The sequence below is a fragment of the Rhipicephalus microplus genome, unplaced genomic scaffold (assembly GCF_043290135.1).
Source record: "Rhipicephalus microplus isolate Deutch F79 unplaced genomic scaffold, USDA_Rmic scaffold_198, whole genome shotgun sequence".
Classification (NCBI taxonomy): domain Eukaryota; kingdom Metazoa; phylum Arthropoda; class Arachnida; order Ixodida; family Ixodidae; genus Rhipicephalus; species Rhipicephalus microplus.
The window spans coordinates 25,774-43,907 of NW_027464769.1; the positions used below are offsets into that span (position 1 = coordinate 25,774).

Consider the following 18,134-nt stretch of genomic DNA (forward strand, 5'->3'; position numbering starts at 1 on the left):
TGCAACATCTAAAGAGACTAAATATGGAAAGTTGCCTTTGTAAGTTAACATGACAGTACCAAATGGAGAAGCCACACGAGAGAACAATTCATCGTGGGCTAAAGAATGTGTTTTAAATATTATACACAGCTTTGCAAGATAATATCGACGAGTTTTACTCGTCTAGGTGTGGGAGGTGTAGGCCTGATAAAATGCGATGTTGCTTCAGAGCCTTTCTTTCGTAATATCGCAATTTTATTCAACTCTTTCAAACGCGGCACCGTAAATTTCTACTGGGTGCTCGAACACGGCAAGCAGGTCGCGGGGCAAAATCTTTGTAACATTTTATTACCGAAACAGCGATACTAGCAATGCTTGAGCTGCACTTGCTGTTTTCTAAATTGTAACCTCCTCAATCTCATCACTGTGATCAGGAAACAGAGAGGAAAAGTACAGCAGTAGTACGTAGAGAAATATTCAATTTCGAGCCCTTTAGCAATATCATCTAAACAAATTGCCAGTTCACTGTTGAATTCTCGGTGGAAACAAACAGCTGATCAGGGACGCAAGCTTGGCTTGGCACTGGCTTGGCCGTTCATACAGAGCCAAAAGCCGCTGCAGGAAACTGAATTGCGGATCGTATTGAGACAAAATATTTTATACATTTTTTGTTTTCTTTGTTTCATTTATCTAATTGCTCTTGTGATAGCGTGGACCGCGCTTCGTGATCTCATGTACCGGTGCACTGTTTTTAAGTTTAGTATGGCGCACGATAATACATGATTGCGTGCTTTAATTTAAAAAGGTTAGCGAGTATGGCAGCAACACTGCAATGTCGGGAAGAGGCACGGGGAAGAGGATAGTAGTAGAACCAGTAGCAGCTGCATGCCCGGGTGGAGCGACGGATGCCCAGATGGAGGAATGTCAACCCGATGCCTTTTGTGTTGGCCGTTCTGGCAGTTCCGCCGACTTTATAGAAAGAGACGACCCCGTCGCTTGTCCTCTCCTCTTTTCCTCCGGGCATCAGCGACAACATTGACGGACGACGTGTTCGACTTCACCGTGCACGTGAGTATAGGTTGGTTTTTCATTCGAGTGAATTCTTGTTCAGATTTGCAACTTGTCGACTTCATCCTGATCACCTGTCACCGGCAATAAGTCACATACGTGTGATATTTAGGTGAAATAAATGATAATGCACATTTTCTGCTCCATTTGCGTGACTTAGCTACACCAGGACGTGAGGTAAAGCCTTTGTCGCCTAGCCACTAGCAGGCAAGATCGATCACTCGCATCCTTCAGTTCACGAATCAACGTGCCTGCCTTAAAATTAGTAAGCTGCTCGCAAAGAAATCTCACCGAGGCAATTTTGTTTTCTATGAACAATGCACCGTAGATTTGCCTTGAATAACAAAAAAAAACTTGAAAAATAAATGTCGCGACCTTTTAGAAAACGCCGTGTCTAAGAGCTAGACGCGGCATTTTGTAAAAGGCCATTAAATTCAGTATGTTTTCGTAGTTTCTGCTTGAAATTATTATTGTCTATGAATTTAATGGCCCAATCTTTTGCTTTGGCTGAAAATCTCGGCGGCAAAAACTTTGTTCAGTGTCCCTTTAAGGGCAGGTGTAGATGCCATCATTTCAGTCGCAAATCTTTTTGCTAGTCGGTCGGCTGGTTAACAATAAGGGTACTAACTAGAGTTCCAGATTTCATCAGCAACACATCGTCATGGCTTCATCAGATTCTGCATTATATACATTCTATCCTCGTTTTTAAATAGGTGTACCGTATGGTCCACTGTTACAGGAAACAAGCGAGCTCATGGACAGTGAGCCATGTGGTGCTAACTGGCAGCGAGGCTTGTGAATGGGACGCATGCGCATAGAATCGGGGTGCGCCTAGTTTTGTCTGCCATTTCTCCGCCTGTACGCATGACAGCATTGGAAAGCGCATCCGTATTTTAGCTGCGCAATTTATCTAGCACAGTACCTCCTGCTTCAGGGATTTCCTGTGAGCACAAAAAATGCATGATTTTAATCGTTGCTGCAGTGTTTTGCAAGTTGTCACCGTAAAGCACATCATATTTTTCGCATAATGCTCGCTGCAACTAGCAAGTTTCGATGACTCAAAATGCTGTTCAGGTCTGATGTAGCAAACATTTTAAGCTCGTCCTCGTGACCGTGAAATATTGGTTTATTAAATAATGGAAGGCAGAGTTGGTATCAGTTGATTTACAGTGTGAAAATGAAAAGTGCGAAGGACCGTGCCTCGCAAGTAAGCCCCGAGAGCATGAGCAGAGAAGTAGCAGATGAGGATGCTCATGCGCTGCATTTCCAAATCTCACCAGCACTAATGCTTGACTGACTGCTGGCCACGCACTAGCGTGTTCTTTCTGAAACAGGACTTTGGCCCTGTAAGCAAGTTCTTGAAGGGCATAAGTAAAACGTAGAATGGGCCCCCTAAATGCACCCATCCTTGAACCATTGGGCTTATGAATTAGTGCCCTTTTCAAAATACAACTATTCTGAGCTATAAATTGTGACAGAACAGTGCACGAAGTTTATAAATGGGAAAAAAGTCTTTAAATGTCCCCTTTATACATAGTGTTCTTATGATGTCACTTCTGCCGTTGTTGCCCTCTCCCGCCATGCCCGGGTAACTCCCTGGGTATTTACGGCAGTTCACGTGCTGCAGTGCGGTTTGTTGGGGGCTCGTCATCTGTTGCTGTGAACGGTGTGGAAGCATTGTGGTTTTTTGTTGTCTTACTTTAACGAGCTCATTGGATTAGGAAGGCCTCGCTCGTTCACTCGATACAAGACCAGATAATCAAGATGTGCGACACATATACCAGCCACGGCGTACACCGGTTGCCCGCCACAACCTATGAGGGCCTATTATCTTGCTTTCACTACAAATTGCCTGACCCAAAAACAAGTGAAAGCTCAAAATCTCTCGAGCCGCAATTTTAAGAGTGGATGTGCGAAGCGCAGCTGCTCCCATCGAAAACTAGTCGTGCAGAGCTAGGCAAGTTTACAAGAGATATAATATTATGAATATATTGTCACGGCCTACGCCACCAAAGTAGCAAAAAGTAGCAATGCCCCCCCCCCCCCCCCCAAGTGTTTTAAACAGTGCTGATGTTGAGCTTGAGCCTCTTTGATTGCAATTTGTGGAAATAGTCGAGGAAAATATTATACAAGGCAGATAGCGACTTTGCATGGTGTGTGCCGCGGTAATGCCAGTCATCACTTTATTTTTCGCGTATGCTTTAACACACTTTTCACTTTGTATTTTGCTTTTGTTGTACGCTAATGTACAGTGGAGTCACTGAACATGATAGAGACCGTGTATAGAATTAATTGACTAATTAAAAAAAATCCTGACGCCCAACTTGAACCGATCGGCTATACTTCAAAGTGAACTAATATTGTTTCCCATTCTTAATAGTTTGTTTCAATGCAATACCAAATCTCCGCGATCGCCATCACGATTTTAACCGCCTTCCTCGCCATCATGATTTTAACTGTGAACTAGTTTGTATGTACAGTATCTTGGTAAGCTATATCTGTTTGCAGGTAAATACTTGGCTATGGCACTTACCCGTAATGAAGTTGCACCTGAAGATGCAAATATTGCAAAGTTTCTTCAAGTAGCTTTTGTTAATCTGCACCAGCCAAATACGCTGGTACCTTTAGGAAAATCGGAATGTGCGTTCTCAATTTCAGGTTATAACTTTCAGCCAAGAAACACCCTAAGCTCTGCTCCCTCTGCGTGGACTACTAAATCAACTTGCCTCACTAGCAGCTCATAATTTCTCAAACTTGCATCGTGAGGCAAAACTAAACGGGTGCAAGCACGAGGAGACAACATGGCAGTTGTAGGCGATAGATTCGGTTGGTGCCCGGGCATGTTGGTGGCGCATTTCGGAAGTGACGAAAAGGCGCTGCGAGATGCACGTACACACTTTGTATAGTTGCTGTATTGGACAGCAAACTTTTTTTCTTATTTGAGCAGTTTTACCAAAGGAAGCTTCATCATATGGCGTGATAAATGAAGCGAATCCACAGGTTGAACCACATCATAGCCTCGCTGTGCTATTGTACTTTTTTTAGCTCGCAAAATTTATTTGTACATATAAGTGACAACTTGCCAGTAATAAGTCAGCACTTGTTTCTTTACCATATGATCATATCCGGTGTGCTGCTGCCTCAATATTTCAAATTCTAAGCATTTACACCATTGTATGCTAACTTTTCCTTCAAAGTGAGACAAGCCACATGTGTATCGTAGATCAAGAAGCATGCCAGTTTTACGTACTTGCAAGGTAAACATCAGAAATGCACAGTTGATCAAAAATACTAGTTTAATGGTGCATCTACATAGCAAAGCACCTGTGGCACCTTGGGAACAAGATAATGCCACATATGTTACAAGAGATAATTAAAAAAGACAGGGGACATTCCGTGAACAAATAGAAACAAAAATAAAATGGCACGTGGCAGCGAGCGAAGGCGGCAAGGGGGGGGGAGCCCGTGGGACTTCAGCGGATGAACGTAAGGTGTGTGTTTAATATGTGGAAGAAAAAAAAATTCAAAATTTTGCCGACTGAAATGAGGGTGACTTAGTGAGTGCGCTCATGACGAGAGTAAACACGGTTATTATTATTTTTTTTTTTTCAAATCTCTTTTGAAAGCCACAAAAAATATGTATGTGGTGCAGCCTAACAGAAGGTCCGTGAAGGCAAATTATGAATTCGTCGTTGTACAAAGGCCTTTTTTTTTTTTTTTTTTTTCATGTGCACCATCCCCGCCGCGGTGGTCTAGTGGCTAAGGTACTCGGCTGCTGACCCGCAGGGCGCGAGTTCGAATCCCGGCTGCGGCGGCTGCATTTCCGATGGAGGCGGGAATGTTGTAGGCCTGTGTGCTCAGATTTAGGTGCACGTTAAAGAACCCCAGGTGGTCTAAATTTCCGGAGCCCTCCACTACGGCGTCTATCATAATCATATAGTGGTTTTGGGACGTTAAACCCCACATATCAATCAATCAATCATGCGCACCATAAATAGTGCTCAAAATTTAATTGCATATGTTGTTTTCATCCTCGCTGTATTCCGTGCTGTTTATGATGGAAAAAAAAAAAGTAGCACGCTGAAGTGGTGCTGCTTTTGGGCAACAGTTGAAAATGGCGGGGTGCATGAATGCGGAATACTGCCGCTTACACTCAAATCACTCTTGTGGTCACCTCCCACTGTTTGCAGCATGTGTTGTGTATACACAGCTGCATATTTCCTAGCTAGAAAAATTTGATTTTAGGTGTTTCACGCCATTTTTCATGTAACTATTCCACAATTGCACACACTGATCAGCAGGCTTTCAATTGCGCTGAAGGACACAGGTGCCATAAAATTCATAGTCGATTCTTTCAAGAAACCGTATGTAAAGGCTGAAGCTTCATGCGTACATACACACACACATACCATATTGTTTTTTGTACTTTATGAAAGCTGCGAAGGTCTCATGTGCCTCCAAGCGTAACCTGTCTTATTTATTCTCCATCACCGCAAAAGTTTTGTGAGTTTCAAATAAAACTACTTTGCGCATGGCCACTTTTGGGTAATTTTTTTGTGTAGGTGTTATTTGAGCAGCCTACAGTGTTTACTTTATAAGCCTGTATGTATATGTTGCATTATAAGGATGCAGAATGTGTGTAGCTGTACAATATAGATGAAGTGTAAAAATTAAGTGTGTCTATTGTAGTGTTCTTGCAACCAATCTTACCCCCGTATTCTAGAACGTCCCTCCACTCAACGCTTCACCTTCACTTGAGATGGCTGATGGGAGCGCCGTCTCTCAGCAGAGAAAATTGCTGCATGTCAGCAATAATCTGCTGTGATTCTCGAGTAGCGCAGCGTCGCTTTCAAACGAGCAGCAACACAGTGCTCAACTCTGTCAAGTGAAGGGTGAAAGTCGAGTCGGGGAGCGTTTATGAATATGGGGGTTAGTTTTGTTGTCTTGTTAACCTGCCATTAACACTGGATTGATGCTACTTTGCTCTAGCTGTACAGTGCTCTCCAAGGCTCAAGGAGGCACCGCACGGGGAAGGCTCGGAGCAAACCATGCGTGAGTTTCCTTTCATTGTTACACTATGCACGTATTAAGTGATAGACTTTAATGTATGCTATTTGTATTGTGCAAGTTTTTGGGGACATACAACTTCCACCACTTATATGTTCTGACGAAAATCACGCAAGAATGAGAGAAGCTTGTGCAAAAATTATGCAAGAGTGTAAGAAGCTTTTGCAGAAGTCTGTGAAATGAAGTTTTGAAATTTTGTGGCAATGTGTCATTGTACAGTGGTCAACAGTCTTGCTCAGCATGCTTGACTGCAGGGCTCCCGGCTGCACAGGCGCATCTACGGAGTGCCTGATGCATGATGGGCCAAATGTCAGCCTGCACACTGGTGCCTCTTATCCCCATTTGTCTGTTACATCAGTGTCTCTTGTAAAGGGGATCAACTGTGCTACCTTTTTTTTTTTCGAATGTAATGAGTTCTTTTTCCAGATTATTGTTGTTTTAAGGTAGAGCCTCACATTTCTATCAAATACTGAAGATTCTATTTTTCCTTCTAGATGCTATGAAGTCACTCCTTGTGTTACAATAGAGTGAACACTGTTATGAGAAAAGCTACTTTATGGAGTTAACTCACTCCATATTGACTTAACACACAGAATTGGTGAAAACTACACTCCATTCCAGCTGAATTAGGAATAATATTCATTTGCATACTTCTGTTTCTTTTGTTTGTTTGTTGGCTGGAAGTTTGGAGTATAGGGTGGCCAGAGGGCACTGTGTAGTCTTTCTTCATCTTCCCAATTTTGTGAACATCAATTGATAGCCGTATGGGAAGCAGCCAGCATGCTGAAACAGCGGTGCAAGCATGCAAGATGTTCACCATTACATGCAGTCAGTTGCTGTGAGCAACCTACTTCATACAATTAACTGCGAGTGGTGAACTAACGCTGCACTATGTGTGCCTCCTGGAAAGCTGCAATGGTAAAGTGCCACAATCGTATAGTAACATGGATAACATCGCAATTTGTTTGTTGAATAATTTTGCAACAGAATCAATGGAGTTTTGGATAAATTTGTGTATCTGCCTGGTTCATCAAAGCTACAGAGTCAAATGCGGTATATACTCGCGTATTATGTGTACTTTTTTTGTCAATCCGGTCATGTGCGAAGCTAGTAGGAATTGCTGGCCTAAAAGCTCAACTGGGAATATATGTTGCAGGCGCTGTCACAGCTGTCTCAAAGCGGATTGTCATTTGTTTGCTAAGCCTGTTCAAATGCCCCCATTTTCTTGAAGTTCTTCCGAACAGTGCTCACAAAAACCAGTTCCCACGACAGGGTTATACCAGAGAACATAAGTACTCTCCAATAATTGTCGGGAACCCAACGTAAAGTAAGATGCAGACAAGGAAGCGCGATGCCAACACAGTGCTGTGTGTGTCGCCCTTCATGTGCGTGTGTGTCCATTCCTTGTCCCAGTCTTCTATTGCGTTGTGTTCCCTCCGATATCTAACCAACACACCCAAGCTTCTATGCTAAGTCTTATTCAACGCACTCTTCTGCTGGCTCCCATACTGAATATTGCATGTCGAAGAACTCCACGCTGTGCTTAGCACATGTGCTTAGCGGTAGCACGGTTTCAGTTTTCTTCGGTAAGCTTTATAACAGCAATCTGCCTCATATATAATTATTGTAGCCTATCACAAGGAACGGTAAAAACGCAATGGCCAGATGGCGAAACCGAAAAAAAAAATGAGTGCGAAAACCTGCCTGATCTAGTTGATGTGACAGGTCCTTGCACGCGTTCAACATCTGTGCTGTGTCTCGGGAATACATTTTTGCCGTGGAAGAGGTGGGAAGATAGGAGGCAAACCTTTAGGCATTTCGGACTACACATAAACAGGTTTCCGTTTTCAAGTTCGATATTCTAGGGAAAGCATAAAAGTTCATGGAAGAAGAGACCTTGCACTCAGTCCATTTTGTGTAAGACTGCACTCGCCTGCTCGACAAGAGATGTGCCTGACCAGAGCATCATGAAGTCAAATGTGTCTGTGTGTGTGCTGGCAAGGTGGCTCGGGCTGGTTGGGGAGGGCAAAGTATGCGAGCAAAAAGTTTCTTGTAGTAAAGCAGGCTGGCTAATTATACTGGTGAGCAAATTATGTGAGGATGCAAATTGTGCGAGTAAATATGGTATGTACTCTTGTATGTTTCAGCTCTATTGCTACGGATCCTGCGGATCCAACTTGGCATCCGGCAGCAACAAAGACAGGTTCTGCAGGAGGTGCGACAGCTGAAGCACAAGGTACGGCTCTTGTCCGTGCCTCAGCACGCCCAGCCAGCACAGCGCCCCTCTGACCTTCCCCGGCTGCCTGCTGGTACAATTGGAGAAGTGGAGGCAGCAGAGGCAGCTGTGCAGAGTAAAGCTGTGGCTGCGGCTTTGGTGTATATTTCTTGATTTTTAATATGCCTATGTAACATGCAGAAATTTAGTACTGCTTTAAGATACTGTGTTTTGGGAAACAAACTAGTCAGGTTATCTCATGAGCCACTGTACTACAGTCGAATATGAAAATATTCGTACTCAAAGAGGCCAGAAAATTTGTTCAAATTAAAAGAAGTTCAAAATAATGAGAGTTACCGTAATTACTTGAATCTAACACGCACCTTTTTTACGGTTAAGAGAGTTCATAAATCGCATGTGCGTTAGAATCGAGTACGAAAAAAAATATGAATATGGTCATTCTATTGCCATCGCCACTTACAAAATGGCCGCCCCCTACGTGCGTCGGCATGGCGCGTCGGTCATTTCTGCCTATGTGTTTCCCATGCGCGGCACTTCATACGTGGGCTGAGGAGTTCGTCATCTTGTAGTACATTAGCATCGACGGCATGGTAGGGCCGACTCCAAAAACTCGACGAGTGCACCACAATGCTGCTTCTAAAAGAAAAGTCGTCGCGTGTGCCGGAACGGGCAGAAATCGGGCCGCATCGCGGTCATTCGGAGTTCCCGAAATGTGCGTGCGGGACTGGCGGAAACAAAAGCAGAATATTGTCGACAGCAAAGATTCACGCAAAGGCTTCAGTGGACCACAGCAGGGTCGGTTTCCACAAATTGAAGAGCTGCTCGGCGAGTATGTGATTAAGCAGTGAGCGGCACAGCGGCCCGTGACGACAGAACTGCTCCAAGTGCAGGCTATGCAGTTAGCCTTAGAAAAAGGGCTAATGCAGAGCCATTTTAAAGCGAGCAGGTGCTGGCTAACGAACTTTATGAAGAGAAAAGGCTTTTCCCTCCGAAGGCGAACGGGCATATGCCGGAAGTTGCCGGAGGAGTACGAAGAAAAGTTTCAGAGTCTTCAGAGGTTCCTCCTAAACTTGCGGCACAACAACGGCTACCTGCTTGGGCAAATCGGGAATGCCGATCACACGCCTCTTTACTTCGACATGCCTGGCACCACAACCGTCTAGGAGAAGGGGGCGAAGCAAGTTTGTGTACTGACATCGGGCCACGGTAAAACTAGAGTGACAGCAATGCTCTGTTGCACGTCAGATAGGCATAAGCTTCCCCCGTACTTCATATTTAAACGGAAGACGCTCTCAAAAAGAGTCGTTTTCGCGAGTGGTGTGATCAAGCGGGCCAATGAGAAAAAAGGGGGCGCGTTGCAACCGATGTCTTGGTGTTTTTTTTTTTTTTTTTTTTGTCGTGGAAACCGGGCGCGCGTTACAATCGAGGGCGCGGTAGAATAGAGTAAATACGGTAAACGAGCGGAGGGCTCACCATGCAGTGATGCATGTGCATGGAGAAGTTTTATTCACAAGAGTGTTGAAGATTGGGCGAGTTGGTTCATCGTACTTGAACTGTCCTCTTGTGTCGGTCTGCTCGGCCGTTTCTTCTTCCCCGTAATGCGCTATACCAGTTCAAATTTTATTCACAAATTACCGGACATCCGTCATTAATTAAAGTAGTCAATCCATGTCTGTACACGTTGGCCTTGCAACGAGTCAACAAGTTTTGCGTGCAGTTTGCAAAGCATTTGTACTTCGGCTTCAGTATTCTCCTGGAAAAAGAAGTTGCGCGCGTCAATGTCCAGTGCTGACACTCTTCGAAGACAACTGTGTTTCCACTGTTACCATCTGCGCTGCAGCCGGAGCGTGGCCAGCACATGATGAGAATGGAGGAGCGTCTCCACCTGGAGAAAAGCAGATCGGCATTCGAGAGAGAAACACTCCGCGGCAGCTTTTTTTTTTTTCTCTCTCTTCATGCGCGGTGTTGAAAGGAGAAGAGTCTCTACATAGCAGGAACGAAAAACAGGGAAGCGTGACACCGGCGCGTTGCAGATCGGCATGAGAGAGCCCAACTCTCTGCGACAGCTTTTTTTCCCCTCTTTCTCTTCATGCGCAGTGTTAAGAGGAGAAGGGTCTCTACGTGGCAGGGACAGAAAAAGCCGAAGCGGGGCACAGGAATGTCGCAGATTGGCATTTGGCAAACATTCCACCGCAGTCTTTTCTTTCCTTTTCTTCATTTTCTTCTTCAAGCACAGCGATGAGGTGTCTGAAGTGCCACCGCAGGATTGGGCGGGGTGCTGAGAGCATTTTCGGAGCGCGGTATAGCTTTGATAGGACCACAGCGTCAGTTTCAATTAAGTGTGTTGGAATTAATGAGATTCGACTGTATTTACTATAGTCTGTGAAGTCCGAGTGAACTGTCCTAAGCTAGCAGACGATGTAGGCGGCATCGTGTGTTTGATGGGCAGTGACTAGCAATAGCCTGCTTAAAACAGACATTCACTAATTTTGTTCATTTATCACCCTATTTCGTGTCCCCTGCGGCTCTCTCTGCTTTGAGCTACAGTTCACCCTGCCTTGTGTTAGCCGATTTCTTACTTTTTTAAAAATCTAACATGCACCCAATTTCGCAGTGTGAAGAAAAATGCACCTTTGTTTATTGTGATGAGATTTCTATAGCGACATGCCTCTTTGTTGGCTATCACAGAAAAATATAAACAGCAAATGGTGCGACCATCTAGTGCGACCTTTATTTTTCTACCAGTTTCATCTATGACCAAGATTTGGTCGCTCTAAGGTTGCCTCTTAGTACGCCTTGATCATGTTCATTTATCTCGTTGTGCTCTGCTTACAATGCATTGATTAAAAACATGTCCAAGCTTCTTTTTGAATTCTACATATTTTATCGTTTTTCACCTGTAGAAGCTACTCCTGGTCAGCATTCAGGCAAAGACATTGTAACCTCGAAGAAACGTGTATTGGAATTTGAGCACTGTACAAAGTAATTATACTATTTCATAGCTAGAATCAACATTTATTAAGGGGTATAACAGTGTTGTATTTGATTTCATAACAGCGAAACTGCATTCAGAGAAGGACTCTGAAAGGTTCTCACACTGAGTGTGAGAGGGCTGATGTGGAAACCATTTTAGGTCAAGTGAGTTGAAGTTAGCGTAAAAAAACAATGAAATGTTGTGATGCCCAAAAATTCAAGTTGTTGTTTTCAGTGTCCTCTTCTTGCAGATTTTTATCATGAAAACATTTCGATGTGCTGTTGCGTTCACCCCATCTATGCTTTTTGCATTTTTTTACAGTGCAAGCACCTCCTGCAGATTGGGGGACGTGGCCTCCGAGAAATTGGTGTGAATGCCATGAAGGCTGTATTGGCACATGACGTGGAAGTGCTGTACAGCCTTCATGGCAGAAAAGGGCCTTTGTGAACCTGAGGCTCTGTAGATTAGTGACAGGTTAGACTTGTTCATTGTTTTATGTGTGTGTACCTTTGTGTATTCTCTGTACTGCAGTGCTTCATGTGTACTATGGTATTTCTGTTCTTGTATGCAGATGTCATCTGCCAAAAAGCAGGGTGCGACCAGGCGGAGGCCCTCAACTTTATTAAGAGGTGGCTGCCAGTGTCTGGTGATCGCTGTGGGGGCAGGAAGCGGCGCTTCAGAGAAGCATTTGTTGTGGAGCAGCCCGATGATCCCCACTCTCAGAGTGCAGATTATCGGCTGCTCGCGGCAGCTGGCTTCCTGCCCAGCCACAGCAGCCAGGGCCTTGACAGCACCACTGTCACTGTGCCCCCAACGCAACCTGACCTGCAGTAGAGCGGGCCTTTTTTAGTTGTGTATATATATTTTTCAATGTATACATTTTTTGTTGTACCAAATAAATAAAAAAAACAAAGAATAAATAGTCTGCAGACTGTCGGTGGTGCACTGTTCAGCTAGCTTACGCTGATTCGGAAGCACCATCACCATGTTTTAGTTACAAAAAAATGCTCTAAACTATGAATATTCTCGATTACCAAGTGGGGGACATACGCTTTCAACATTTACTTCCTAATGACTTTTTTCGATCTGCTGTACCAAATACCAGTACCAAATAAAGCACTCGCTATTGCAAAAGATAAATTGGTAAAAAATAAACTACGCTTCTAGTGTTAGCAAAGGGAATGAGCTATAAAAGATGAAATAGATCGAGTAACTGCTTTCAGTTCTCAGCATTCAATTTTCTGTTGCCCCAAGTATACAGGGCTGCAAAGCTACAAGAGCGGGTCATCGAGGCATATTGTTTAAATCTTCCGGTAAGAAAAATTTCCTACTAATAATGGTTTCATAATTGCAAGCCAATCAGTAGAAAATATTCGTCGTGCAGGAAACATCGGTGTAATAACGGCATTTGATTGGCTGCAATGTGGCCCTGGATTGGTCCAATGTCGGTCGTACATCCGTAGCCAATATTCGTCGTGCAGCAAACATCGGCGTAAAAATGGCATGTGATTGGCTGAAATATGGCCCAATGTTGGCCGAACATTGGCAGCTTTGTCGGCAATACGATGGGCCTTCGTCGGCCCAATGTTGGTTGCATACTGGCTAAAACATCGGCAAAACGTCGGCCCATCATTGGCTTGAACGTCGGCCCGACATTGGAAGAAGTTGCACTTCCGACGTCGGCCCGACGTCGGTGCCGATGTTAGCCGATGTTGGTCCAAGATCGGTCCAACGGCGGCGTGCTGCCTGGGCGCCGTGAGACAACCTACGCAGAAGCTTTGAAACGCCCTGCTGCATCGCCGCCATTATTCGTCCATCCTGTTCCTGCTGTTTCACTACAGTCAGTGCAGCACATGCCGTACTACGAAGGCACGTACACGCCACCACCGTTGGCCTTTGTCCCTGGTGCTTCTGTCGCCCATCGTTCAGTGCAACCAATTCAGTACATCGACGATCGGCGCATGTCTCCTCGAAAGTCTGATGTTTGGCGCACACCTGATCGCCGGCCTCTGTGCTTTCACTGTGGAGAAGCTGATCACTTGTACCGCCAGTGCCCATATCGCCGTCTTGGGCTTCGCGGCTTCTCTGCGTACTCACCGCCACCCCGTTACGGCCAGAGACCGCGCGACATCGAAAACTACCTCTCCCAGCAGCATGCACCACCATCTGCCGGGCGCCAGTCGCGCTCGCCATCACCGAGGCGATTTTCATCAACGCCCCAGCGGTATTCTACCACACGGTCTCCCAGCCCCCGTCGGGAAAACTAGACAAAGCGACCTCTGGGGGCGGGGTCGCTGAACGTCGAAGCGCTGAAGACCTCCCATTGACGCAGAACTGTACAGAAACCGGTCCGACATCACATACTGCTGCAAAGGATGGCCGACTTTCACTCGACATAGCAGTGACAATTGATGGTTCTGCAGTTAATGCGTTATTGGACACCGGCGCAGACTATTCCATACTGAGCGGGAAACTGACAACGCAGCTGAAGAAAGTCATCACGCCGTGGCATAACTCGCAGATTCGGACAGCTGGTGGTCACGTCGTTACTCCACTGGGTGCCTGCACAACTAGAGTACAGATTCAAGGGTACACATTCGTAGCAAGCTGCCTTGTTCTACGCGAATGTTCCCGTGAGGTCATTCTGGGAATTGACTTTCTACAAGAAAATGGAGCTATCATTGATCTGCAAGAGTGCCGCGTCACGTTCTCAGCCCAGCGAGCAATCAACGTGCAAGATGGTGGAAGGCGTGTCGACGTAGTCCGTATTTCTGAACAGAGTGTGACGCTTCCTCCACGAACAAGTGTTCTAGTCGACGTAACATGCTGTGGTTTGGGCGATGGCGATGTGGTGGCTGAGACAAATTTAGAACACCTCCTGCAGCAAGGCATTTGTGTAGCAAGAAGTGTAGTACACCTTCGTGATGGTCGATCTGAATTGCTCGTAACCAACTTTAGCAACGAGCATCGACATCTTTTCCGTGGCACTTCGATAGCGTTTGCCCACGAAGTAGCAAACGTCACCAACTGTTTCACGTCCGAAATAGTGGATACCGCCGACACGTCAATGAGTAATATTGACATCAATCCTGATCTGCCCACCGTTAACCAGACTGCACTACGAGCGCTTTTGTTCGAGTTCAGGTCTTGCTTCGCAACTTGCTCAAAGATCCGCCAGACGTCCATCACTCAACACAGGATCATCACGTACGAAGACGCACGTCCGATACACCAGAACCCCTACCGCGTGTCGGCCAAAGAACGTGAAGCAATACGTACGCAAGTCACCGAGATGCTTGACGATGGCGTTATTGAACCATCGAACAGCCCGTGGTCATCTCCAGTCGTACTTGTCAAAAAGAAGGACGGGTCGCTACGCTTCTGCGTTGACTACCGAAAGCTTAACAACGTGACGAAAAAGGATGTGTATCCGCTGCCACGTATCGACGATTCGCTGGATAGACTTCGTCGTGCCCATTATTTCACTTCTCTCGATCTCAAAAGCGGGTATTGGCAAATCGAAGTAGATCAGCGAGACCGTGAGAAAACAGCCTTTGTGACTCCAGACGGCCTATACCAATTTCGAGTGCTCCCTTTTGGCTTGTGTTCAGCACCGGCAACTTTCCAGCGAATGATGGACACTGTCCTCACAGGGCTCAAGTGGCAGACTTGCCTTGTCTACCTTGATGATGTGGTGGTCTTCTCTACCACGTTTGAGCAGCACCTTCACCGCCTGCGCAGCGTGCTGGAGGCTATCCGATCGGCGGACCTCACACTAAAGCCACAGAAGTGCCACTTCGGCTATAAAGAACTAAAATTTCTTGGACATGTAGTTAGCGCCGAAGGAATCCGCCCCGATCCGGACAAGCTTGCCGCTGTTGCCGAATTACCAGCTCCTGTCGATAAGAAAGCCGTCCGGCGCTTCCTTGGTTTGTGCGCCTACTATCGCCTATTCATTCATGGCTTTTCACAGATAGCAGAACCTCTGACTCGTCTCACAAGGGACGACACGCCGTTTGTCTGGGAAAACGAGCAACAAGCAGCTTTTGATGAGCTGCGACAGCGCATGCAATCAGCGCCCGTTCTCGCTCATTTCGACGATGATGCTGACACGGAGATCCATACCGACGCTAGTAACATTGGGCTCGGTGCAGTGCTCGTTCAGCGTCAAGAGGACATCGAAAGAGTGATAGCCTACGCCAGCCGCTCTCTATCCCGTGCCGAGGCGAATTATTCCACTACGGAGAAAGAGTGCCTCGCAGTCGTGTGGGCAATCACCAAGTTCCGCCCGTACCTTTATGGTCGTCCCTTCAAGATAGTGACGGACCATCACGCGCTCTGTTGGTTGGCAAGCCTGCGTGACCCTTCAGGTCGGCTAGCACGGTGGAGTTTGCGGCTGCAGGAATTTGATGTCACCATCGTCCATAAGTCCGGCCGTAAGCATGAGGACGCTGACACACTGTCACGCGCACCCCTTCATGTCGTCAGTCAGGAAGCAGAGGAAGACGAAGGCTTTCTGGGCGCTGTTAGTGCATCAGACTTGAGCAAACGACAGCGAGATGATGCAGAGATTCGTCCAATCATTGATCATTTAGAGGGCCAGGGCGCAATTATACCACGTCATTTATCCCGCTCGTTGACGTCGTTCTGCCTACGAGACGGTGTGCTGTACAAGAACGCTCGTTCGAACAATCGTGCTTACCTCCTGGTGGTTCCTCGAGACATGCGAGACGACGTCCTCTTCGCTTGCCATGACGAACCCACATCCGGTCATCTGGGCTACTCAAGGACACTTGCCAGAGTGAGCGAGAGGTACTATTGGCCAGGACTTTCAGCAAGCGTAAAGAAGTACGTAAAGAGCTGTCGGGAATGTCAGCGCCGAAAGCAACCATCTGTTAAGCCAGCTGGTTTGCTTCAGCCCATTGAAGCACCCTGCACGCCGTTCGACCAAGTCGGCATGGACATTCTCGGGCCATTTCCTATGTCTGCGGACAGCAACAAATGGGTGATCGTCGCGACCGACTATTTGACACGCTACGCTGAAACCCAGGCGATCCCACGAGCCACGGCTTCTGAGGTAGCACAATTTTTCATGCGCCACATCGTGTTACGACACGGTGCTCCTTCCAGTGTAATAACGGACAGAGGGACGGCATTCACGGCGCAGCTTACGGACGAAGTTTTCAAACTGAGCAACACCAGACACCGAAGGACAACTGCGTACCACCCGCAAACCAACGGACTTACTGAACGACTGAACAAGACCCTCGCAGACATGATCTCAATGTACATCGACGTACAGCACAAAACATGGGACCGGATCTTGCCTTACGTGACCTTCGCGTATAATACCGCCGTGCAAGAGACCACGCGATTCACGCCATTTCGGCTTCTCTACGGCCGCGAAGTGCAGACCATGCTAGACTCAATGCTACCGTGTCAGGACGAAGACGAGTTGGCAACAGACGCCGAAGAATTCGCAGAGCGTGCCGAGGAAGCCCGGCAGCTCGCGCGACTGCACATCGGCCAGCAACAGCAGGCAGACGCACGACGCTATAATACCCGCCACAGAGAAGTGTTTTACAACCCCGGAGATCAAGTTTGGGTGTGGACGCCCGTCCGCCGCCGTGGCCTTAGTGAAAAGTTGCTGAGCCGGTACTTTGGCCCATATAAAGTGTTACGCCGCGTCAGTGACGTGAACTACGAAGTGGTTCCGGACTCAACACCCCATGCACGGAGCAGGACACGGCTGAGGCCGGACGTCGTTCATGTGTTGCGCATGAAGCCATTTATTGCGCGTTGTTCGGAACTTTTCCTTTACCGTACAGCGTTCTTTGTGTTTTTTGTTTATTTTGTGAACTTAATTTCTCGTTCATTGACGTTTCCTATGTTGGCACGCTCTTCAATTTTTACTTTCACTTCATCCGAATTTCCATTTTTTTCACGTGCCTATGTAGTAGCATCGCGGTGCTCCTATGTACTTCCCTTTCCTCTTTTTGGTACTTGTTTTTTTTTTCTTTTCGGAAGGGGGGGATAATGCCGCCAGCACGTAGTGGGTTGACAGCAAGAGCGGCTCTAAATCTGGAGGAAAAAAGAAGATCGCGTTCTTCTTTGCTCGAGAGCCAGCCACGACTGACGCATCGTCCTAGTGCTAGCTACCTGGTGCTCTATTAAATCCCCCCAGTACTTGTGACTCATCGTGACAATATTACAGAATTTCAGGCAGTCAAAATGAATGTGGTTTCATTACCAGAGACCGCATTTTTAGGCACTAAATGGTGTGTTTTAGGCTCCAAAGACAGGCAGGTAAAACACGGTGTTAGGCCCTCGAAATCAAAATTATAGGCACAGTAAAGTTCTACAAAAATAGGAATATCTGTTTAAGATAGCAGAAAGGTACCAACAAACTGACATAAGCATGCATTTCCCACGCGATTCGCAGTATGTAGTCTTTCATTTTGTTGTCTAACATTGTGCATCAAGTGTCCACCATTCAATTAACACTCTTCTGGGTCTATTTTGTTTCGTTGTGGCTGGGAAGGGCAGCGCAGGAGCAAATAACCAGACCACGGATTCCCCAGAAGAGAGGGATGCTAGGTCTAATCGCGTAGGACCAATTTCTCTCCCATCGGTGAACACCTTAAAGGGCCCCTACTAGGTTTGGGCATTTCGAGCTGACAAGCGTAATAGTGCGCTGGGCACTCCGGATCATTCCTGTAAAGATTTGCAAAATTACATGTTGCGGAAAAGCGCTCAATTTCTAATGAATGCTACTTTCCCTTCTCGCAGGCGTGCGTCCCAATATCTAGG

General features: G+C 46.4%; 1 protein-coding gene across 5 annotated transcripts; it reads left to right on the forward strand.

Annotated features, from left to right (window-relative positions):
• Positions 1–660: 660 nt before the first annotated feature.
• LOC142791901 (uncharacterized) lies at positions 661–12,244 on the forward strand. Of its 5 annotated transcripts, none has more exons than XM_075885578.1 (5): positions 668–1,047; positions 6,045–6,099; positions 8,262–8,488; positions 11,646–11,798; positions 11,896–12,032. In XM_075885578.1, the coding sequence occupies exons 1-4, from the start codon at positions 865–867 to the stop codon at positions 11,769–11,771; spliced, it is 591 nt and encodes a 196-aa protein (XP_075741693.1). In that variant the 5' UTR covers positions 668–864; the 3' UTR covers positions 11,772–11,798; positions 11,896–12,032. The 5 variants fall into 5 exon arrangements, with proteins under 5 accessions (XP_075741694.1, XP_075741692.1, XP_075741693.1 ...); XM_075885580.1 differs by having other exon boundaries at positions 673–1,047; positions 8,262–8,350; XM_075885579.1 differs by lacking the exon at positions 11,896–12,032 and having other exon boundaries at positions 661–1,047; positions 8,262–8,490; positions 11,646–11,784.
• Positions 12,245–18,134: the final 5,890 nt, after the last annotated feature.

Coding starts and splice junctions, on each gene's coding strand:
- LOC142791901 (XM_075885577.1), top strand. CDS start 865: ATGCCCGGGTGGAGCGACGGATGCCCAGATGGAGGAATGTCAACCCGA. Junction 1,048..6,044: donor TGTTCGACTTCACCGTGCAC/GTGAGTATAGGT, acceptor CTAGCTGTACAG/TGCTCTCCAAGGCTCAAGGA. Junction 8,351..11,895: donor TGCGACAGCTGAAGCACAAG/GTACGGCTCTTG, acceptor TCTTGTATGCAG/ATGTCATCTGCCAAAAAGCA.